The sequence below is a fragment of the Haemorhous mexicanus genome, chromosome 1, assembly GCF_027477595.1.
Source record: "Haemorhous mexicanus isolate bHaeMex1 chromosome 1, bHaeMex1.pri, whole genome shotgun sequence".
NCBI lineage: Eukaryota > Metazoa > Chordata > Aves > Passeriformes > Fringillidae > Haemorhous > Haemorhous mexicanus.
The window spans coordinates 6299294-6324048 of record NC_082341.1 but is presented as its reverse complement, the minus strand read 5'-3'; the positions used below and the strand labels follow the sequence as shown (position 1 = coordinate 6324048).

At 41.2% G+C, this 24755-nt stretch overlaps 2 protein-coding genes across 4 annotated transcripts; both read right to left on the bottom strand.

The window, feature by feature from the left end:
* Window positions 1-1271: 1271 nt before the first annotated feature.
* NUB1 (negative regulator of ubiquitin like proteins 1) lies at window positions 1272-14955 on the bottom strand. Of its 3 annotated transcripts, XM_059839175.1 has the most exons (16): window positions 14252-14697; window positions 13276-13419; window positions 12527-12644; window positions 12278-12439; window positions 10961-11019; window positions 10355-10425; window positions 9429-9611; window positions 7848-7936; window positions 6771-6877; window positions 5714-5900; window positions 5224-5331; window positions 4903-5055; window positions 3885-4031; window positions 3498-3593; window positions 2559-2751; window positions 1272-1939 (listed from the first exon to the last, which is right to left on the bottom strand). In XM_059839175.1, exons 3-16 carry the CDS (start codon window positions 12641-12643, stop codon window positions 1776-1778), a joined length of 1836 nt encoding a protein of 611 aa, XP_059695158.1. In that variant the 5' UTR covers window position 12644; window positions 13276-13419; window positions 14252-14697; the 3' UTR covers window positions 1272-1775. The 3 variants fall into 3 exon arrangements, with proteins under 3 accessions (XP_059695158.1, XP_059695148.1, XP_059695140.1); XM_059839165.1 differs by lacking the exons at window positions 13276-13419; window positions 14252-14697 and adding an exon at window positions 14794-14955; XM_059839157.1 differs by lacking the exon at window positions 13276-13419.
* Window positions 14956-18393: 3438 nt separating this feature from the next.
* Window positions 18394-24319, bottom strand: C1H9orf152 (chromosome 1 C9orf152 homolog). The gene is made up of 2 exons (XM_059839143.1): window positions 23916-24319; window positions 18394-19205 (listed from the first exon to the last, which is right to left on the bottom strand). The coding sequence occupies exons 1-2, from the start codon at window positions 24142-24144 to the stop codon at window positions 18634-18636; spliced, it is 801 nt and encodes a 266-aa protein (XP_059695126.1). The 5' UTR covers window positions 24145-24319; the 3' UTR covers window positions 18394-18633.
* Between the last annotated feature and the right edge of the window lie 436 nt (window positions 24320-24755).

Genomic DNA, 24755 nt, shown 5'->3' with positions numbered 1-24755 from the left:
TCCAAATACATGGTCAAAATTAACCTCCAGCTTTCAGCCACTGCCTCCTGCTCTGCTGATCACTTACAACTGCTCTGGCAGAGTTACATCATTGATGAATGGCTGCTCTGACAAGCACTGCATGTTATGATGCTAATTTTAAATTCCCCAAGGACAAACCTTCCCTTCTGAAGTTGTCGTTGCCAGTTTGCTGTGCAAGCCACTTCAAAGAGGAGAACTGCTGCATGTGCAGCTCAATGCTGCCTTCAGTGCATGCCCAGGGGCTGGCCAATGCCAGGAGGTTTCAGAAGGGAGGAGTAAATTTGTGTTTCCACCTCCTTCTTAAAACTACACCCATGACTTGCATGTTTTAAATTATAAATTCTTTTCTCTATTCTGTTTTCGCTCTGCAATTTGTCCAGGGTTCTTCAGTGCTGGCCTGTAAAGAAAACAGGATATAATGGGTGCTGGGGCTGGTTTTCCCTCAGAAGCTCATACTGCTGGTGTTGGAAATCCTTCAGCTTTCAGGGTAGAGATACAAAGCCATTCAATTTTTACAGCACTTGCCTTGATAGAGAAGAATGAAATACAAATAATTCTTTAACAGTGTAATCACTGCCTGGTTTTAGCTGTGTTTGGCTGAGGGGTCAGTATAGAAGCGAAGCCTGTGCTGCAGCCCGTTCATTCCCCGCGCTGGAGCAGAGCAGTCATTCCGCAGGCCAAGGCCCTGCTCCCTGCAGAGCACAGCAGTTCACGCCCTCATTTCCCGGCCGCCAAGTGCCGGCTGAGGAGACACTGTCAGCACACGGAGGGTTGATGTTCTGGCTGGAAGTGGAGAGCGCGGCCGCTTCCCTGCTCCCACCGGCTCCAGACGGGGCCTGGGCTCCCTCTACCGAGAGCGTGGAGCCACGGAAAACGAATAAACCACGTCCAAGCAAAGCTGCCAGGCAGAGGAACGTCTGTTCCCGGCGCAGAATGCTTACACGGCAGGAAAAGTGATGCTATAAAACCACAGAAACCCCCAAATGCTTCTTCAGAACGCTGGAGCTGACCACAACTACTGAGACAGCACCTGAACGAAACTCTGTTCAACAGCTGATTGCAGAATATCCTGTAATCCCCCAGAAATCCATCAACCTTAAACCACACACCTGCAGAGGTTAAACAGAGCTGAGGGAAAGTGGCTATTTAGGTATAAAAGGAAATTCCAGTAATCACTCCCCCAGTGCCAGGACAGGCCCTGCCACGTAGTTCCCACTTTTTTAACAAAGCACAGAGGTCTCTCACCGAAGGCAGAAGCAGCACAGAGTTACCTTTATTGCCTGTGTAACACCTGTAGGAAGGGACAAGCAGAACACAGTATAAACCCATGCACAACAGATACATTAATGTCTCTTAGAAATCTTTCAGAAGAAAACTTGGAAAGCTGATACACCTCTACAGCCTCATGAGCTAAGGTTTCTCGCTTACAAACTCATGTTTTTCTTTTAAAGCTGGTATTTTTAAATGGTATAGAAATGCTTCTTTACTGAATTAACTTATTTCACAATAAAAATATAGTTTAGTTCTATTAAATTTTCTTCTGAAAATAAATGTTTCTATTTTTCTATGACAATAAATTACAATCTATCACAAATGTAGGCTTTAAGCAGTTACAAATAAGCAGGAATTAAGTATTCCAACTATAGTCTGATGGAATTCAAGGCCCTTAGTAAGAGATAAGCTGAAGGTGCATTTATAATCCAAACTCAATTTGACAAGGTAAATACATATAACTGAAGTAGATTTAATGGGATTTAGTGCTGCGGTACTTGTATATAGGATAAGTATTCATGAATTATCTGCTCCTCTTCCTCGAGTGTTAAATCCAGATAATCCTCTTCATGTTCAGGAATATCCTCTAGGATTTCATTGACTGCATCAGTCTCCATGTCTTCATCTGTTGGTGAACTAGAGGAACCTTCCAATAAAAAGCAGCAGCAGTGAATTCACCAATAAAAGAAGCTGGTGCTCTCCCTGTTTCACCAGTGTGGCTGCTCTGCCAGCCCCTTCCTGCACAACCCCCTCTTACAATTACTCTGCAAAGGACAGGGCAGGATGGCCATTTCTCCTTACTATTTAAATGTGGTGTAGGAAAGCCTTTAATTATACAGCAGGGATCAATACAGCTCTGACAAATAATGAGGAAAAAAATGCAAGGTTCTTCTTTTTAAGTGGAAAGTTCTCAATTATGGTTCTATCCTGTAAGGGATGTGATGAAGGAGAATGGAGGCAGGTCAGCCACCTGCAGAGCACAGGTCTGGAATAAACTCCTCAGCCCTGCCCAGAACACCCTGAGTGTCACCTTTTCTTCTGGGCTGCACCTGCCTGCAGCTGGCACCTGTCTCCTCTGGTTCCTTTGTGGCTGTCACTGCAGGGAACAACAGCTGCCTTCCTGTAACTGTGTTCCCAATAAAAACAGCCTGAGGCATTACTGCAGCCCTGTGCCACAATTTCAGCAGAAATTGCTTAACTATTTCCTACAAAAGCCAGAACAGCCTTCCCTTCCCTTCCCACCCTGCTGGATGCAACACTCTCACCTGCAGACTCCGTGAGCAGGTCCTTGGAAGAAGTGGATTCCTCTGATGGACTGGACCCTTCTGAGGACAGCAGCAGTGAAGGGGGAAGAACTCCCCCATAATGAGCAAGGGTTTGGGAAGCCACGTGGATGTTCCCTTTAAAGACCTTTAAAGCTTGCTCTGCCGACTCACGGCTGAAACCCATGTACGTCAGCTGCAGGGGGGAAAAAGGAATAATACAGGAAATCTGGGCAAATCCAAGCTCATCTGACACCAGGGTCTGACAGGAATCTGACTCTGCAGCTGACAGTCATCCTCTCACACAGAGAAAAGCACTGCATGCCAGGAATTCCAGGACACTGACTCTGGTTTACTGGAACAGTTAACAACAGGGCAGTGACCTATTAAAGGCATGGGGATGTTGAGCAGGATCAAGAGGCTCTTGTCCAGTACCAGACCAATTCTTTTTCTGTTTTCAAAAGGAAACTTCAAAGCACTCCAGTCTATCAGGGGGTGCTTATGTTTTTCCTAGGCAATACAGTTTTCTTGCCTGACATCAATTACACAGCCACCCTAACTACAGACAAGCTTGTCAGACAGCCTGTCATGAGAAATACACATTCCATCTCTTTCCCTTCTGCACTGCAGAGTTTAGAGACTTGAATAAATTTCTCATTTGCTGTCTTTTTTGGGATAGAGCATTACAGTGCACACACTTTCCCTGCACACCCATGCATGTCAGCTTGGTGCAGTGGGCAGGAAGTACACACAAATTACATGTTAGCCCCAGTGACTTCAGCATGAAGAGTGAGTGGATGCCAGACCCTGGAGTGTGACAGCCTGAGTGACATGGGTCCAAGAATACTTGTACAGCTTTACTTCAGGAAAATCTGCTATCTTTGCAAGCACAACTCAGAAACAAGACAACCAACTCACAAGAAAGCAAGTGGTCTAGCTTACTTGCTCAATACTTTCTTGGGAAACCTGAAACTGGTCCATGGCCACAGAATCATCATCATCATCTTCCAAGAGTAACTCAGGATTGTCAAGAATAAACTGCAAGAAAACAGAGAGAGATCAGAATAGAGCAACAGAGCTACAACAGTCCTCAGCACAGTTGTGTATGCAGCCCAATGGTTGATATAAGCAAACCTCAGCCAACTTAAGTGACATCTGATTTATTGGTCAGGAAGTGCAAGTTCAGTCATTACAGCTCAGAAAAGGTAGCTATGAACTAAAAAACTGTAGACTACAGAAAATAAGAATCTGCTAAACATTAAAAATGAAAAAAAAAAAACCAACCAAATTTCTTTTGTACAACACTTCTTCTACAGAAAAATCAATTACCTTAAAGGCTCGGTCTAGGTTTCCTCGTGTCTTTTGAAGAGCTATCTGAGCAGCTCTCTCTGGGTAGCCCATACTTTTCAGGGTATTGATGTCCTCCAGTCTCCGCCGTCTTTTAGCTCTCTCCTCCCTCCTGATCTGTGCTTTTTCCTGCAAGAGCACAGACACTGCAAGCTCACTGTGCATGGGAATGCTCTAACACATAGCCTGTGCATGAAGGGTTTCTTGGATTTTTTTGCTTCAAGTTTGAATCTCTTGAGGAAAAGTTTTTTTTTTTTTTGGTAAATACAGACTGTGCTGCCAGACACTCGTTCCTAAATAAAGCTGCATTTCCATGAGCCAGCCCTGTCGGCACACTTCCGCTCTGCAGATCAGATCTGGTGCCATCACAGTTATTCCAGGCCCTGTGTGGTAAGTGACAAACCCATTTGGCAGATGGACCCACAGACAAGAATTGCCAAGGACAGACAGTCAGAACCGGGCAGGCAGCCAGGGAGTTCTGTTCAGTCTTCCCTCAGCCAGTTGGCTTTTCTGTCCACACTTCACTGTCTGAAGTCTAGAAGTGCCTCCTCGGCTTACCAAACATCACTTCAGATCTGGACAGCACTATCTCCACTCACTCTAGCACAAAAAAATATTTTCCCTCCTGGATCTTCCAAGTACAAGCCCACAACAGGGGCAGCCAAGCCAGGGAGTGACAGCTTGGTCCTGGTGGTTTATTCCCATATCACTGCTGAGTAGCAAACACTGGTGCAAAACCTTCCCATGCGCCTCTGTAGTACAACCACAGGCCTTTGGCACTCTTGTCCCATCTGTTTTGAGACAGAGCTTCCCCTGTTAGTGCATTAAGTTTTGGTTTCCAACTTGTGCCAACATGTCCAACTGTCAGCTGCACCAACAGTGCCAGAGCAGGACAACCCAAGTCCTTAACTCAGCACCACACTGCCCTGGCCACACAAGACACATCCCATGGACACCCCAACTCAGGTGATCTGTGATTTAATGCTTTCACTGCCCTTACCTCTCTCCTGTTGGTGATTAGATTGGCAGCATGCTCCACATTGCCGTGGCACGCTCGCAGGGCAAGGCGAGCTTCCTGCTCTGAGAAGCCCAGGAGTGACAGGCGATCCACTTTATCAGGATCTATGGACAGCTCTCCGTACAAAGAGGATGCCTGGATAAGGGAAGGACAAAATGACACCCCTCACACTGTTAAAATACAAATCAAAAATGCCTCCCCGTTTCTCTGAGTAAGCAAAGAACAGGTTCCAGATGGAAGCCAAACTGAGGGGCTGGAGTGAAGGACTGCAGAGTTTTACCTAAAGGTAAAAGAAGGTCTTACCTTCTGAATGTACTCCGCAGCCTCCTTTTCTCTGCCACTGTGGTAATGCCCAATCCCTTGAAGGAGGTAAAGCCGTAGAAATAAAACCTTCTCCCGACCATAGTTTCCCTAAGGAATTGTTTAAAGAAGGAGAGGGGACCACAGAATAGATATGATAGATAGAAACATGTGGTGGAACACCAGTTCATTTCAACAGAACACTCTACGCATTTAGAGAAGACACAGTCTGGGCTTTGTGACACTCAGTGTGCAGATAAAGCACCACACCTAACCCCCTGATGATGTCTGTGCATATAAACACAGGTTTGCCATGACCTTTTTGCCAGGCCCAATGTTTCCCCTGTGCTAACAATTACAGAACCAGGAAACAGGCTGATGATACACAGGAAAACTTTTAAACTTCTAAAAGCCAGTCTTGCAATACTTGAACAGTGACTGAATACATGTAGAAAAAAAATATCCCACCCTCGTTAAGTCAAACCCAGCATACTTTGATGTCAATAAGCCTCTCATGGTTCTCTCCATAGCACCTCTGGAAGCATCTCTGTGCTGTGGACAGCTTTTTCTCTGCATCATCCAGGCAGTCCAGCTGCTCCAGACGGAAGTAGCACCACACTATATCCAGCTGCAGCACTGCGTAATTATCAACCGTGTTCAGCAGCTCCGTACTACACTCACTGGAAAATAAAACAAGGAATTTTTTTTTCTGGGAGAGGGTTGTTTATTTCCCCTCCCTGCCACCACTTCTTAACTTTTATAAAACAACATCAGAAGTGTGCACACTCATGTTGGAGAAAGCACACTTCATATCTGAGGCAGGAAACTGATGGCAGGGAAACAGGAATCAAATGCTGATCCTCCATTCCATTCACTGACACTGATTCCAGGACTGATCCCAATGCTCTATCTTAAAGCATTACAGTAACAAAATGAGCTGTGGCTACTGTTTAATATGGCATCTCTAAAAGCATAATATAATTAAACCCTGTGTAATCTTTGGGAGGACTGAGAAACTGCCTCAGTGCAAATGGACATTCTCAGAACTGTGCCAGTCTCCCTGTACACCCACACAGATGAGAAACAGACAGGGACAGTATTACTTTTGGGATCTCAAAAGAACAATTTAGGGCTCTGACAGCTGATAGGAAATGAATTTACTTGCAGAAGCCCTGGTATGGTTACTGACCTCAGCTATCTGCTCCACCTTTTACAAGAAATTATTACTTCACAAGAGCAACTGCAAATGAATATCCGTAACTGTCTCTCAAGCTAATGCAATTTATAACCTGGTACATGAATATTGACAGTTTCTGTTTATGTTGTTATGAAAGATTAACTTGCCCAGTGGCAGTATCTGTTTCAGCTGCTCTACATGAAGCCACCTGTCACTGCAAGTCAGAGCTTTATCTGCTGTTTCCCATCTGCAAGAGGGAGTATGGAGCAACCCCAGGCAAAACTGGCCCTGATTTATATGCAGAGAGAGATGCTGTGCTGTTCCTTTATTGGCTGACAGTAAAGACAGACACAAGGACTCAAAATGTTCTTACCAGAAGTGTTTATCAGCATCCAACAAATATGGCAGTGCTATTTCATATTCTTTCTTCTTCATTAATGCTCTGCCCTTCTCATGGTAACCCATAGCCAGCACAAGTGCCTAGACAAACAGATTCAGACTTTTGACTGCACCTCCCCAAATCAAAAAGCTAAAGGAAATATCCAAGTAATCCATCAGAGTCCTTGTTCTTCCTAAAAAACCCACTGTATCAGTTCTGTAAGACCAGTGCCATCTCACACTGCTTCACACTTTTCTCCCATCTGACAACGTCAGATATTGTCTAGTTAAAAGCAATGGATGTAACTGGCACAGGAAATGCTGGACCAAGCTCACTTTAAGTATGCAACTCCAGAGAGATTTTCAAGGTGATACAAAGCTCAGCATTTTTCTGGGTGCTGCACTTCCTAACAGCACCAAACTTGTTTTGCTTTGCTATCACAACTATCTTGCAAAACCTAAGAATTCACCTCCTGAAAAGCCTCAGAACTGAAAACTAAATTTTGAATGTGTCAGGAAAACACCCCTACAGTATAACAAATGAAAATGTAATAATAACTCTGGATAGAAACAACCTGCAATATTTCCTCTGATCCTTGATCAATACTGATGAAATCTCATTCACTTGAACACTGGATGCTTTAAGTCTTCAGGTGAATTATTGCATTCAACACTTCATCAGAACAGCATGCAGACTCATCAAGTTTACAAATGGAAATAAGGCCTAAGAAACAAATTACTTTCATGCCTTTCTAGGACACCCAAAATTTATAATAGCAACAAAATTAAAGCTTGTCTTCAACCCCAAAGTAAGATATGGACCACACAGGGGTTAGTGCCAGATTAGACCTGCAATGAGATCATGAATCAGAGGTTGTCTCCAGATGACTGAAATATTCCCACCTATAGAGTTCTACTTCAATTGTATTTCAAAATTATTTGCATTAAACAAATATCTAGTGGGCCCAGGGTTACATTCCCAAAAAATCTGGCTGTATTTCAATCCCATATTTTAAATGTTTCACAGCTTTAAAGAGCAATCTTAGTGGCATTGTAAGATGCTTTCACCTACTTTTTTAGCTTGAGGAGGAATCTGAATTGACCTTCCAGTTTGATTAGCTATATCTAGATATGGGACAGAGTCTGGATCCAAGTACTCCTCTGAAAGATATAAAAAAGTTTAAAATTTAAACACCACCTTCAACAGAGCAACTCTGCTGCCATAAGTTTATTTTAGTAATGTTGTTAAACAAAACAGCAAACAATAAAAAATCCCAGAATTACATATAAAGGCTGCATGTCTGTTTTTCTGGACATACCAACAGTGGCTCTGGCCAGGTAAACATGAGGAACTTCCAGAAAGGTCACTGTGGAAAAGGCCTTGTGAATGCAGAAATTTAGACACAATATCAAAAGTTCCATGAATTACAAAGAAGGATTTTTGCAGAAGACAAAACACCTACGTTTTACACAACATAGCATTCAAAATGATTTATCAACCAAAGCTAGAATATTTAAAAAATACAACTGAGCACAGTTGATAGAGCTGGAAAAAAATACAGCTCAGTATTTTCCTTGCCCACATCTTTAATGCTTGTTATCAAACTACCAATTTTGTTTTCACTTCTATTTGATTTACAATGAAAAGATTATTTTCCTGTAGACAAAAGACAGTTAAGGAGGAGTCTGTTGAGATTAAAAGCTTCTGCCCTGTGGTTTCTCTCCTGTGAAACAAAAGGAAACCCTCACTGCACTTGTCACAGAACCTCCAGTCTGGGAGCCCATTACAGACTCTGCTCTTTACTCTGGCATTGGCTGTAACTGACAGTGGCAAAACAAAGAGAGACCCAAATCAGGATTCAAAATCTGGGGTCTAAACCACCCTTTAAGTCCAAAAAAGGTAAACACTTCTGTCATGTGTTCAAAATCTGATATTGTGGTAAGAAACCAGAAGTCACCAGCTTTGAAGCTTTGTTTGGGTGTTTCTGCATTTGGCAGGAATTCGTGACCTGCTCAGCTTCACAGCTCCTTGCTTGTGGATTTGTGAAACAATGGAATAGAGAAGTGATTTAAACGCATCACCAAGCACTGCAGCTCACAAACACAACCTCATTTTGAAGAATTATTCCTGTTAAATTAACTAGATCCCTTTAACTTAATCCACAGTTGCCAGGAATCAACATCCCAAGGGAATGAGAACACCACAGCCATGTTGCAGATGACAGTGACAAATGAGCTGCTCTGCACAATGAAACCATGGTTACACACATCCATAGCTAAACTAAAAAAAAAAAGTGTTTAATGACTTAAAACACATTATGCACTGTGCTTTTGTCTAAATTAATCTAAAGCTTCTCACAAGTCATCAGCCCCTTAACTGCCAAGTGCTAATTAAACAATTGATTCATATTATATCCTTCTCAAAGTGCCAAAGTATTTTGTAGCATTCTAGTTGTGTAAAAATGGTGGAAAAAAAAGTTTTAGCCAACTTAAAATCCAGTTTTCAAGCAGGTAGAAACCTATAAAAGTGTGAACTGAAATTCAGCCATGGTATAGGCACTCTTCCATGTTGAAAGGCCTGTGAGATTGTAATTTTGGGTGTACAAAAATTAATGAACACCCACCTGCCCCCCAATCCAACAAGCCCACTTACCTCTCTCTGCTAGAATTTCCAAACCCTTCTTAGTTCTCTGCATCTTGTCATTTATTTCTTTTTCTTTCTTACACTGAAGCTCTTCCTCCTGAACTTTTCTTTTGGTTTCCTCATCACTCTGTTCCAGTTGAAGCACCATCACTTTGGCATTGTGTGTGACACCCTGATCTTCAAGGGTTTTACCTGCAAAACAGAGTGTGATTAACACAATTCAACTACTGAACTACTGAAATTGCAAGACTTGAGAACTCAGTCAAGGCCCTAAAAATTACTGACACAGTCAGCAAAATTTAGACTCAGTCTTGCATCTTAAAAGTGCTTTTGAAGTGACTGGTATGTTTCATTCCTTTTTTTTTTTTTCAAAACATTAAAAAAATACCATTATTTCTATTTCAGTTTATTGATCTTCAGGCAAAAACTGCAATAAGAACATGTCCAGGATCATACACCACCAGAGTACAGACAGAGAAACTGAGAACTGAATCCAAGTTCCTTCTGTCAGTTCTGTGGTTCTAATTCTGATATATTCCAGGGCCATCAGCAAAGAAAAAGCTCTGTCATCACTTCCCACATGTCTGACAGGTTGAGCATGGGCAAAACATTACAAAAACTCTTTGAAAATGCTCTTATACAATAAGGCTTTTTGAAGAAACTTAGAGTTTCTCTTAAATGTGCATTTTCAGTGTTTCAACACTAGAAAAGGGGATTTTCTACATTCATTGCAGTATTCCTTTAATTGATCTAATTCTATTTAAGAATTTGGATTATTATAATTTAATACATTTCCCATAAAGCAGAAACCAACAAATATAACCGCTGTTTTTTGGAAATTTCTGAAATTAATAAGAGTTGCAAGGCAAATTTTCTTCTGAGAAGCAGAAAACAAGAAAATTATCATAAAAGTATCTTTAACTAGAGATACATACCCAGATCAAGCTGCTTCTTATTTATGATTATTTTGACAGCATTTTCTTGTAGTGCATATTCCTGTGCTATCCTGTGAAATGAATAATTTCATCCATGAACATAAATTTTTAAGATAATAAAATATTGTTGTTTCAATAGCAATAAAACCTAAAAACTAGTGCTTATAAATGGCTTAAAATTTCTGCTACAAAAGGCTGCTAGAAGTAAAATAACACCATCAGAAAGCTTTATGTACTATATAAAGAAAACCTGGGATACAAAAAAGGAAAAAGCAAAACAGACAGAATAGAATCTGATTTTTTTAGGCTTAAAAACACAAAAGAAAGTCATGTTCACTGTTCAGAGGATCTGCCTGGTTACAGACTTGGAACACTGGTACTTGCTGGGGATTTACACAGAACTATCTTCTTCCTGTTTTCCATCTGTTAAACCACAGCTGTTCCCATGAAGAACTGCCCTACAGGGACACTGGACATCCTGTTCAGAGAATACATGCTAAGAAAAAGCTTAAATCAAACAAAAAGTGGGTTTGTTTGCATTTTTTAAAAGTGCTCTGTTACAGGGTGGTGTCTCATGAGAGGTGCACAAAGGTTGATTGCACTTACTGGGATCTGAGCTCTTTGCCTGTGATGAACAGACTGGTCTCCAGTGGGATTTTCCTACTCTGTAGTAATTATATTGGGTGGAGAAAAGAAAGAGGGAAAGAAAAGCATGATATCAAGCTACTTTGGACATTTTCTTAATTAACTGTTCTACAATAACATTTCTTTTCCAAACAACAATCATATTTAGAACGTTATGGCTGGACATACATAGTAATAATTTCCAGTTCTGTACTTGCTATAGTGCTAAAAATAAGCATAATAACAGCAGGATATTCAGAATTAAATAAATCTAAATTCAGAACCAAACAATTTAAATTAATTTAATTATGCACCTCCTATCTTAACTGTGCTTTGCAATTATGCCACTCACCTGTGACTGGCTAGGTTATGATTAATTCTTATTAGTGTCTCTGGTCCCAGATTAGATAAACTGGAATTTTAAATTAGTTCATTCCCCTATTTGCCCAGCAGCATTATAAAGTAGAATTATGAAACTATTTGGTTGTTTTAACTGCATGGCAATCACTTAAAACTCTCTACCCTTTAGCCCAGGTAATTATTTTTCACTACAGGAGTATTTTATGCCTGAAAATTGAAGTTGAAACCTGACTCTAAAAGGGCAAAACTTAATTCAGTTCTCTGTTGGGAAGATTTTTGGAGCCAGCTCGAGAAGGCTGAGCTTTGGAACGGGCTGTCCAGGGAGATGGTGGAATCTCCATCCCTGGAAGTGTTCAAGAAACATCTGGAAGAGGCACTGAGTGCCATGGTGCAGTTGACAAGGTGGTGGTTGGTAGAGATTGAGCTCGATGATCTTGGAGGTCTTTTCCAACCTTAATGATTCTGTGACTCTGTAATTCTATGAATCTATGAAGGGAACAGGTGAGTGACATCACAACAGAAAATCCTGCTTCTCATTTCCAAGTTCAAGTGACATAAATATGCTGAATCAACTTCAGGTATTCTACAGCTAAAAAAACACATCTGCTCTTTATTGCTAATACAAGCAGCTCCATCAGATGGAATCAAATTGAAATAGACACCTAAATCTAATTTACTTCTCTTAATTGAAAGATTATTTGCCATTAAATCCTAAAGGGAAAATTACTAATCTCTTCAATATTATATTCCTTTGCCATGATATTCCCATATACCTGGGAAACCAAAATATGTAATTTCCCCCTCTCCATTTTTTCTGTACCTGACACGGAACACTCATACAAAATACCTGAAAAAGCTGCAGTGAAAAAAACCTCAAATAAACCTACTCAAACCTCAAAGTAAATCTATTTATGCAGACTTTTCTGCAGTGTTACTCACTTTTCTACGAGGCAGATATATATCAAGTCTTGCAATCCCCGTCACTTTAAAATTCTCATTTCCTGTCCCACGCTCAATTGCTTTACACCGTATTTCTTCCAGCATATTCTCTGTATCATTCTTATTGATATTCAGCTTGGATGAATATTTTTGTACAAGTTCCTTAAAAAAATGACAAGAAAAACTGGGAAAATGCACCAGCAGTATGACACGGAAGGTGTATGACATCAACTCAGAGAAGATATTTACCTTCATCTCTTCACCAGCTTCTTTTTTTTCATTTGTATAAGGTGGTTTCCATAGCTGAATTTTGTCTTCTCTTAAGCAGCTTGTCAGTTTTGCTATCAAATACTTCTTTTGTGCCATTCTTTTAAAGCAAAAGCACAGTTGAAAGGGAAAAGAGAGAAAAAATAAACAATCCTTTAATACAGCATTCCTGTAGTAAGATATTCTGCTTTTCAAGAAGTCTAAGTGACATTCTGGAATTCTGCAATAAATGATGAGTATTAAATTCATCCCATGCATTTCGGTGGGGAGGGGAAACTGAGGCCAAACTATGAGAAAGAATGGGGGAAAAAATAATTTAAAAGAGGGTGAAATTTGAATCAGAGTAGGGATAACTTACAAGGCCCCTGCCATTTCAAGAAAAATTAAACCTCTTCCTATCCCCTCATGTGAACTGGGATTGCAGTCAATACGTCAAAATTGACAATTCAGTTGTTCTGCTCTGCTCTGGATCCACCAATTCTGATTCAGCTCAGACAAAGCAGGAAACTCTGAGTTAATCAGCATGACCCTGGGAAAAAACCAAACATCCCAAAAAGCAGGGAAGGCACACAGAGGGCACGGAAAGCTGGGTGCAGAGATCTCAACAGAAAAAAAAAAACAAACTCCAGGTGCATGATAAAGTGTGGGAGAGTTGTGGCTCTTGGACACTGGGAATCATATGGAAAATGTCCTTTAAATTAGACAGAAAAGCATTGAAAATGTTGGCATACGTGCACCAAGGTGGCCATGAAATTCAATTAATCAGTTTCACTTTTCTTTCAGAGTGGTTTCCATCTTTCACTCTTGTTTGTTGGCACACAGCTCTCAGGAGAAAAGGGAAGAGTTTCAAAAACTGCTCCTGGCTCAGAAAAACACTATTTGAGGGGGGAAAAAAATTGGCAAATATTCAATTTGTGGTAAGTTTACCAGTGAGCTTTACCTCAAGCCCAGCTTTACTGAACTACAAAGAATTCCCTACAATCTGCACTGACAACAGTTTCCCCTAAACAGGAGTCAGAGGGATGAACTGGACAAGTGGATGGTTTAACAACACTTCCAGCTGCAGTGCTGTAATTTGCACAGTGTCTGTCAAAACCAGCAGAGAAAAACACACATTCTTTTTCCTGCTGGGATGCCTCTGCTATTATTTGAGAGCCAAGGCAAACAATGGCAGTTACAAAGCGAAAAGTGACAAAACCACTCAATTTTCAAAACATGGTACTGTAGCTATTAATGCAGCTTTCCCCCTTTCCCAAAACACACCCGAGCATTCTCATTAACAGCCTGTAACCATTTTAAGTTATGCTGAAGACCCACAATGTTTATAGCCACAATTCTGCTTAACATTTGCAAAAAAAAAGTTACTCATGGTTTTGGGTCACTCAGATAAAATTTTAAATTGCAATCTATGCTTAAGACTAAGAATTGTAAATACAGGTGACATTTATAAACTGGTCATTCATCTGTTTATCAATACTGGAGCTAGGTAAGTTTGTGATTTCTAATTAACCTATCAAAACAGAAAGCACCACTGCATTCTCCAATTAAACTTATTCCTACTAACACTCTATTTAAAAAATAAAACTTTTGCTTTCACAAACATGAAACCTATGATTTTATATGTAACATTTGTAACACTTACAATAAATCCCATCACACCACCACTAAATTACATTAGAATCCATAGCAAAAACATTCGTGACTTACTCTTCCATAAGCTATGAAACGCCACAAGAGCTCCTGAGGCAATTTCACTTTCGGTATGAGTTTAAAGGGACTTAACAACGGAGTAAACAACGGGGGTATTTCCCCAGAAACGCTCTGAATGCAAGACTCAGCTTTTGTAAATAAAATGTCATCCTCTTAGGCCAGTTTTACGTGAAATAAAACAAGTGGAGAAGTAAGATGCGTGACCTAAGATGCAGCAACCAGGTTCAAAAGGCAGACTGTTGACGGAAGGAGCAGGGGGTTGTCAGAATGGGTGGATAATAAAGCAGGACACATCAATTTCCCCTAAAAAGGGGCAAGCACAGCTCTGACACACTTCACGGCGGCTGACCGAGGGGAAGCACTGAAACAGCGTCACGAGCAGACCCTCAGGGACGGCAGCCCCATCCCTGCGGGCCCGGGCATCCTCATCCCTCTCCGGGAGCACTTCCAGCGCCTCCCGTGCCGGGACAGCGCCGCTACCGCCAGTCCCCCGCCGGCACCGCGGCGCTGCCAGCCCGGCCCCGGCCCCGGGCACCCACCTGCGCCCCGCGGGCTCGGCACAGCCGCCGCCGGGGGAAGCTCGGGGGCCGACGCAGCTGCTCCCGGAGCTGCTTCCCGGCAGGGAGGGAGGCGAGGGCCGCGGTCCCGGAGGGAGAGGATCGGCAGCGGCTCCTACGGCAGCCCGGAAGGCCCAGGGAGGCGGGCGTGACGTGAGTGAAGCCGCGCCCCGCCCGCCATGTCCGCCCTGCCCTCACTCGGAGGCGCCGGGGCGTGCCCGCTGCGGGGCGCGCTGTGTGGCCGAATTCCCTTCGGTCGGGTGTTCTGTGGTGGTTGGTCTCAGCGTGCCACCAAGCCCCGTGAAAAAGAAAGGAATGGCGGAATCACAGCGTCAGTTAGGCTGGAGGAGAGCTCTGAGGTCATCGAGTCTGACATATGGCGGAACGCCACCATGTCAGGCAGACCATGGCGCTGAGTGCCACGTCCCGTCTTTCCTTAAAATCTCCAGGGACTGGGGCTTCATCGCCTCCCTGGGCTGCCATTCCAGTGTCTAATCTTCTTTTCCATGAGGAAATTCCTCCAAATATCCAACCAAAGCTCCCCTGGCGCAGTTTAAGGCCCTGTCCTGTCATCCTGTCCCTGAGGAGATTTACCCCATCCATGTGTACGAGAGGTGCCAAGAGCATGGACCAGGCTCTCCTTGGTGGCACCCAGCAACAGGACAAGAGCCAGCGGGCAGAAACTGCTGCACAGGAAATTCTGTCTGATCATGAGGAAAAACTTTTTCCCTGAGCAGTTTGCCCAGAGAGGCTGAGGAATTTCCCTCACTGGTGACATTCCAGAACCATCTGGACACAATCGTGTCCCACATGCTCCAGGATGGCCCTGCTGGAGCAGGGAGGTGGGACCAGATGACTGCTGTGGCCCCTTCCAACCTGACCCATTCAGGATTTCTGTGAGACATAACCCCTGAAACAGCAACTTCCAAGTGACATTAAAAGTTCTAAGTGACATCCAGATGTTAGAAAAATAAATTAGTTATTGGTAGAATTGCCATGTTAGGGTTTAGGACTTGACACGTTTAATGATCTCAGACCTTGGGGAAGGTTAACAGAGCTTGGGAAGAAGGAACTACTACTGATAGTCTACTCAAAGAATGCAGAATTTACAAGCCACAAGGACATTTGGCAGAATTCCCAAGATAAAGAAGAAACAAGTAAAACCAACTCAGTAACTGTGCTGAAATCAGCTCCAACTGGGTAAAAGGTGATTCTGGCAGGGAAACATCACAACAACTGACCCAAGAAACCCACAGACTCAAAAGATGAGAAAGTGCTTATTAGCATAAGAAGTGAGAGAATCATTAACCAGTAGAAGATGGAATACTAATTAAGAAAAGAACTATCCAACTTGTAGCAGATCAATAATAATGGCTTTGTTTGCTAAAATTTATAAATAGTAAAAAGTAAATAGTAAAATAAATAGTAATAGTAAAAAAGCAAATAGTAAAAGGTTTTGATAATGGGTGTGCTTAATTTGTGGAAGACCACCAGCACCCAGGCTTGTACAGCTCTGAAGTAAATAATGTCTCTCTCAAGTGTGTAATTATTGGCTTGTTGCACACTGGTTAATGTGACAACAGCAGGACCTTCTAGCTCCAGAGCATCTGATGGCTCATCCCTGAGATATGATGGGGGTCCCCAAGGCTGCCTGAGGGACTGTCCCTCAGACCCAGGAAAGGCTGGGTCTGGGTTGGGGATGAGTGCTCTGCAGCCACCCCTCACCTGCCACCTCTGTGTGTGTGAGGCAGAGGTGTGCAGGTTGGGGGTTTTTTCTGTAGTTTTTGAAGGCAGCAGTGTTGCAGGTGAGATTTAGCGTGGGAGTTTGTATTTCCCCATCAGTAGGGGTGGGCAGGGTATTGCCTGGTTTGTGGGGCTGTCAGAAGTTCACCTGGGTTCAGAAACTGGGCTGGAAGAGCACATGAGGGCTGTGAAAAACCTGGTGCTAAACACCCCCTGGTGCTAAACACCACCTCAGGGTGAGGTAGTGCTCCAGTGTCACTTTTAGTCCCCAAAATTTCTGGGAATGGGAGCAGGAAGCAAAAAAGCTTCAGGGATTTAACTGTACAATATGGCTGCTCAATACTGTGTTTTATATTTGGGGTCCTCAGGGGGCTGGGGCTTGTCCCTGGAATGGTTTTGGTGCCTGTTAATGACAAACTTTTCTTTTAATGGGTAACACCAGTTACAAGCAACTCATGTGGGCTAAGTCTTTAATGTGACCAGCAGCATGCTGCCCCAGCAGCAAAGGGATTTCATTCTGTTGTACTCTATTTTATTTATGTGTGACTAAAATTACTCAGTGTGAATGGATAGACCTGAAGGACTGTCCTAATATTTTTCTTAGGAAGTCAGGCAAACTACCATGAGGGTCCTGTTTCCAGCTTTGGAAATGGGAACTTCAGAGGGATCATGGGCCTGTGAACAAGACAGTGAACTAGAATTTCAGGATTCCATGTTCCCCCATGTGCATAAATCAGTCAGGCTGGCTTACTGATAAACTCAGAGAAAATTTGCTTTATGATAGTCTTAAGTTCAGTGCTTGAAACTTGACTACATCTGTGGTAACAGTGATAAAAGCTCCTGCCCATGATGACCAAACATGAAGTTAACAGGAAAGGATTTGCAGATCAGGTGCCCTTCAGAAGTAGGACTTTTAGTATTTGAAGTTTTAGGCTCTTTTCTTATTTTTCTGTTTCATTTTCACTTCAGCTGTTTTAGGAAAAACATGTAATTTTCTCATTAGACAATTGTGTGTGTGTAATATTCCAGTCTCTTGAAATGTTAGTGTAGCAACTTTTCTCATAACTGAAACTACCCCACTAACAAGTGAAAACTTACTGAAAATGCTCTTTCATAATGCCCTTGGAAATTAAATTGAAAGATTCTCTAAAGGCAAAATGCCTTTTCTAAATTAGTTCCAGGTAGTACAAAGCACAGTAATATCCTAGAGAAGCCTGAGGAAAGGACAAAGTGTTTGTATGAAAGAGTTTACAAAGGAGTTAGTTACTTAGTTCATGCATAAACCTGCACTGACTTTAAAACCAAGGTTTTCAAGGTCCATGTTTAATTAAGATAACTAAATCATTCAAAGGACAATGATGTTTTTGAAGTATTTCCTTCCAGGTAATTTCTTGTTTCATGTGGACTAATTGTTATCTAGTATTTTTCCCTGTTATATCTATTACGTATATCTATGCTTTATCTTATTTTTCCCCTTCCTAATCCTTCTTTAAATACTTTAACTACTGTGAACAAAAAAACCCCATTTACTGTGAGGTCCCATGGCTGCCCATTATGAAATAGGGAGACATTTCCCATCTCCAGTTTTTGTGAAGACTACATTTGAAAAAGAGGCGTGTCTGAACACTTGCAGCCAGAACTGGATGATGCAAAGATCCTGTTTGTGTCATTGAAAAGCACCTGCAAGAAAGAGTTTCCTCCCTCTAAAGATCTTGAAGAAGGGGAGACCTCATTAGTTTTCTAATGAAACACTGGGGATAGATGGGAACCAAAAATATATTATGGTAAAATTTATGCATCAGAGAGGAATTATATTTACTAAGTCTCATTACAACAATAGAAATGAGCAGAGGTTTTATTAATTGATTTTAAAAATACATCAGAAATTATCTTGAGTATCTTGAAAGTGAATGATGAAATCATATGTTAAAAATTATAAAGGTATTAAAGATTATATAGTCAGAATCTTCCATGGCTAGTAGTAGTAGTAAACCCTCAGCAGGCTGATCTGTGTAACTACTTTGCTATTTTAAGCTTTAGTCAAGTTTTTGACTAAGTTTTAGGTATTACTGAATGTCTTCATTGTGAGACGTACAACCCAAGCCTCCTTGCAGCTTCAGAAATTCTGGGCCCTTTCCTATTTGGGAAAGGGTAAAAGTTCAGTTTGTTGCAGGCTGGCATGCCTTTTGTAGCAGAAATCTGCTGATGTGCCCAAAGTGCTGCAGTGGCTGATTCCAGAGGAGGCTTTTGGCAGGAGCTTGAAATGTCGCAGCCGTTCTCTTTGCTGAGACTGTTCAACATGCTTGAGCTTCCCAGCTGCCTGAGCTCAGCCAGTTCACTTGTTCCTTCGTGTTCCTTGGTCTGCAGTGTGCCATTTCCCTTTGAAATCAGTCTCTGGTTGTCAAAATTCCATGGTGTGCTGTTGTAGTGGGAGAGATCCCAGGAATGTCCTTGTCCCAGGGCCTGCCCCAGGCGGTGCCTTCCCAGGTGGACGTGCCATAGCAAATCCTCTTCTGAGTCGCCACCGTTGGTTGTCTCCAGTGGGACCTTTCGGGCAGGAACGTCTCCTCTACATGACTTTGATCTTTTAACTTTCTTATTAATTAGAACAGGGTTGATCATTGATTCTGGCAGAACAGATTCATGTCCACCTGCAGGAGAAATGCATTTGTGCACGTTACTATGGTGGCAAAAAATCAAGGGTATGATTTCAGCAGCATTAACTCATCTGAAAAGCTTTAACATGAGTTTAAACTGTGCTCTTTCTTTCAGTGGCTGAGAGCAGTGCAAGTTCTTTTGATGCCAGGTTAAGGAGTAGAACTGCTTCATGCTTGCTTTTGCAGTTCTGAGGGCATAAATGGTATCCTAGTTTTAGTCATATGAAAATGGAAATTTATCAAGACAATATTGATCTAACTGATATTCTAAGACTCATTAGCAGCACAGATTGAGAATTGACTTTCAGTAATTAATTGTCTGTAAGCAAAACTTCTTAAGGTGAGTAGGGACTTGCTCTGTGTGTTGGCAAGTGCTGTAATTTGAAAGACAAAAATGTATTGCTTGATACTGTTTGAAGTTTGTATTCACAGCTTAATAATATTGTGACTATTTCCAGATGAAACAAGTTGTGAATGTCTTCTTTTTCTTAATGAGGGACCATTAACATTATAGGCTTGTATTTTAATATTTTACTGCAATTTTACTATTCCAGTTGGTATAAATTGTGTAAATAGCTTATCACACTAGAGTTGCCTGAGTGATAACTTAGAGGAATCTGCTTCCTCTGTGAATGGTATAGAGTAGCTGTAACAGCTGGAGAGATTCTGGTCTCTTTTTTTATTCTTCTACCCCTATAGCTTAATTTCTAAAGCACTATGAAAGTTAGTGTTAAAAATATTTAAGATATTAGGGACAGAAATGACAATGCTACTTTAATTACATGTAGTAGTCATCAAATTGCTGGACATGACTGGTTTTCTGTGTCTTAAAAATGAACAGAAACTGATCTATTACACTAAAGATAATTCACTGACACTACTTAAATATACTTCAGTTGGTATAAATATAGTTCAAAGTAGGGGTCGTAGAGAATGCTGCCCTTATTTACAGGGTTGACTTATAGTGACTGTGTCTGTTGCAGTATAAATTCTGAAACACCTTAAAGGGAGAAAAGCAGACATAGAAGAGTGCTGATTATATTTTGAGGGTCACTGAACAACTGTTTTAAAAGGATTGTAACCCTGGATTTGAAATTAAGCTTATTTGAGTAGGATACTGCCTTCATAAAGACCCAACAGCACAACCTCTGCTTTACAGCTGTCTTTTGTGTCATCTTTACGAATAAATATTAGGAGATGTCAGACCCAGCTGATTTACTGGCAGTAAAAGAACCCGTACAACAGGGATTTTGCTAAGCAAGGGCTTTCACTGCTGCCTTTCTCTCTCACTGCCAAAACAACAACCCCCCCATAATATCACAGAACTTTTTCTGCTCCTTGGCCATGAAGGGTTGATCTGATAAGAGCTGTTTTGCAGCATGGCTGGGAGGGAGAACTGTGTCAGACCACACTGACTCTCATGCCACGTTACAGGGAGAAAGGAGACTGAGGCACATGCAGAACTTTGAGATACAGGTGTGTTTGTGCATCCTTCTGTACAGTGAGGTGTGTTAACAGAATTTCCTAAGGTGACACCACTCAGAGACATAATACACAGATCTCTACCATGCAACAGTGACAATCGAAGTCTTGGCTGGACCTCATCCCAGAAATAAAGCTGAATGCCTGTTTTTTATCCAAGAAATAAAGCTGACCTTGGCTGGCTAAAAAAAGGTCCTCGTGCAAATCAGAGCCCTGTGTGTTCTGCAGAACAGCACAGTGTAGCACCAAGCTGTGAAAACCAGGGCTTGCTCTCTGTATGTGAGAGACAAACCAAGAGAGAGTGGAACTGAGAGACTGAAGTGGAGCACCTTTGCATGTTTTTGTGGTGTTAACTGTGCTCTTGGCTGGACTGACATTGATAAGCAACATCAGAACATCTAGAACTTTATGAACTGGTCATCAGAATAATTATGATCTGTCTTGAACTGATCAGAAAGTTCAGAGTGACAAATCTAGTTCAATTTTAATAGTGTGCACTGGTGTTGAGTTCAAGGTTGATTTAATTCCTTGCTTGGCTACAGGTGCAGCACACAAAATTGAGCAATGACCTTGGATAGAAATGCGATAGTCCTGAACCACTGGGTGTTGAATTAACACACCTCCAGCACTGTCCAAACTTCCCAAGAAAGCTGCAATTATACAGATCTTTCTGTTTTTCTGTCTTTTTTTCCCCCATGTAAATTGTATATTATAGCTTTGTTGCACAGTTATTTACCATCTGGCCATATGCTGTCATCATTAACAGATTCTTTTAAGGTTCCGGAGTAGCAAAAGTTAATCTTATCTCAAGTTAACTTGGGAAATACTTGGAAGAGGTTTCTGCAGTCAGAGCCCCAGTATTTGTTCTGTTGTGACTGCATGTGCTGAATACTCCCACTTAATTCCTAAAGTAAATACTGTTTTTCAGCTTCTTAGCCAATAAATAATGAATGCACTGCTTTATTATCCCCTAACTGGTGCCTTTCAAATCTTTTCATGGTCTTTGTTCTCAAATAATCAGGAGTGGGCAGAAGCATGAATGTGGCTGTGTATATTGGGGAAGAAACTGAACAAAGTTGTTTTCAGGTGACTTTTTGGTTACTAACCCCTCTGTCCAAAAAAATAGAGAAGTTAGAGGGTCTTAAGTGCTGTTTAAAGGTCCATGATTTCATGAATTCTGCAGACAGGAAGTGACATACAAAGCTAAAAGTCCTCCAGAAAACTTAGAATTACCATTCCAACTGTGGTGCAACAAACCTACAGTGCTCAAAATCCCTGTGGTTCCATGGAAGGACAGCAGCTCTGCCAGGCAGGAGCAAAGCAGGGTTTTACTGGTAAGAACAAAGACCTTTGGCAGGGACTTTTAAGACCACAAGGGACTGAAGGTGATCTTCTTCCATGAGGGTTTGTGTGTCTGGCCTTTGAGGTTTGTGTGTATGTGTGGGGTTTGTAGTGGTGCTGTTGTTGTCCCCCCCTTTCCCAGCACAGCCATAATTTTACCCTCTAGGTAGGGAGACAATTTCCTATCAGTACAAATCACTGATCCATCCATGGACTGCCTTTTGGAACTACCTGGAATTTCAGGATGGTGTAGGGCAGTCCTGATATGGCAATGTTCATTTCTGCTCCACATTTCCCTGAAAACAGATGCATGTAACAGGTGCAAAGTGCTGAGCCATGTAATAGGTTTTCCCAAATTCCACAGGAATGTGTAAGAAACTTTTAGGACCTTGAGAACTCAGTATAACAAAAAATGCCCAAATTCTGACTGCTTCTAACAGTGACATGAATTCTTTCCATACAGGTTGCTTGTAGAAGTTAAGTGCAGCAGGCTATGTGGTTTTGTGAATGTTTAGGAAAATGTGCATATATATGACAATATTTGTATGGGGGTTTTTAGCCCTACTGCATTTTAAACTCCCCAGAAACTGTGCAGTTCTGCTTTCTTCCATATTTTAATAATCAAATGGCCTTGCAAAAAAATCTGCTCTAATTATATTCATTATACCTGAAACTTCATTTGAATTAATCTGAATAAAGACTTCTGTTCCCTTTCTTTAACTAACATATTTTTGCTATAACTGATTAGATGGGATGTTTTGTCTTCAAGTTAGCTGCTTTGTGATGCCTGGTAAAATAAGCTTGTATATATATTTTTTCTTCCTCACAGCAATTTTTATTCTTTTAACATGAGAATTTCAAAACATTTGGATGGAAGAAGAAGCAAATTTGGATATTGAAGAAGCAAATCTGTTATATAGTTCATAATTACATGTTTTTTTTCTGATTGTTTTGATCATGAAGCCTTACACAGCCAAATGCTAGAACTGCTAAAAAATGTAGAGGAAAATGTAAAGAATGAAAAACCTAAGTCCTACACTTGTTGAGCTAAATACTAGTATGAGAGGTGAATGAAGCATGGGGTTATATTAAAATTAAATTCAGAAGACAACTTCATTAGTTGTCTTAGTATTCTCAATATCACTTTAATTTGGAAAGTTAATGTATCAGTGTAGTATTGTCAACAGTAGTCTAACTAAAAACTTTAAAATTATTGCAAGTTTCTTATATAAAATCTGTTTGACATGGCAGGTAGATGAGTGGTACATATTCTTACTTGTTTTTCTGTTTATGCACCTTCCAAGCAATATGCACTGAAAATACTTTCAAAACAGGACCTTTTGTTCAAAGCTTGTATCTTAGTTACCCACTATGACTTTTGATTAAAGTTATATTTTAACAAAACCCCAACTTGTGCTTGTTACTTGCTTCCTGTAGTCTTTCTTTACACAGATAGAGAAGAGAAAAAGAGAAAGATGACCCAGAATTGCTGGTTCTGATGGAAGTTTTCAAGAGAGCAGAAATATTACAGAATACATTGCACAAATACACTTATCATAGACATGAAGAACATGGTTACTGTAAGGGTTACTATTTATGTTTAGAACTTTCTTTTACTGATATATAACCTGTAAAACCTTACCTCAAATGTGTTCATCTGTTTTAAAAACATAATAATATTTCACTGATATAAAGCCTCTTGATATAAATATAAAACCACCTTTCAGAAAAACAAATAAAACCCCAAAATGACAGAAAAGGAATTTACTTCTACATCTCTTGAAGATGAACACAAAAAGACCAAACTAGCTGTTATTAAAGATTTCAAGAAATAATCTTTACATTACATATTCATTATTTTTTCTACAAGTAGAAGCGTACCTGTTTTATATACAATAATGTGTGGTTGCAGTTTTTGCTTCTGTTTTATATGGTCATACTGCTCCTCAAGTATGCTTACATCCATCCTGGTGAGCTTCTTATCACCATCTGAAACCTGTGGCTCTGAGTTATGAGTCACTGAAAAAATACCAGTCACGTATTTGTAAGCCTTCACCATCTGTTCCAACAAGGAAGAAAAAGCCAAGCAGAAGCAGGACATTTCCTTCATTGTGCTGGCAATAAAAAGCAAATCAAGTGTGAAGCATCTGAAATCTTCCTAAATGAAGGAGTGACTTTCTTCCAAGCACGGTGCCTTATGTCAGGAGCTGCCTGTCAGGTCTGCACTGGAGCTGTGGATGTCACTCAGGTTCCTTTCATGCCGAGTGCCTGGAGCTCCTGCAGACAAGAGTTCAGGATCAGGACTGCATAGCTGGATTCAATGTTTACTTAAGGTTGTGAGCATATGAACCTTTGCCAAAAAAAACAGTGAAGTACAAACCCTCATTGAACACAGCCAAACACAGAAAAGGCTGGGTAATAATGGTTTATGTAGCAAAGCTAATTCTTAAATGCATGCTGTTGTGGAGGCATCCCCAGGCCGGGAATTTCACCTGGGAAATATTTTTGTTTTTTCCTGTGTATTTTGTGTCTTTCCTCCCCACTCTCCCTTCCTTAACTTTCAGTTACATTCTTGCTGACGCTTCTTGGGGCAGTGGGGTGGGAGGGGAGGATTTATCAAGCTTTCATACTTTTGTGCTTATTGTTGCCTTTCAAATAATATGTTAAAAGTATTCAGGCCTGGGTGCAGAGTCAGAAAAATATGGGCCAACAGCACTTGGA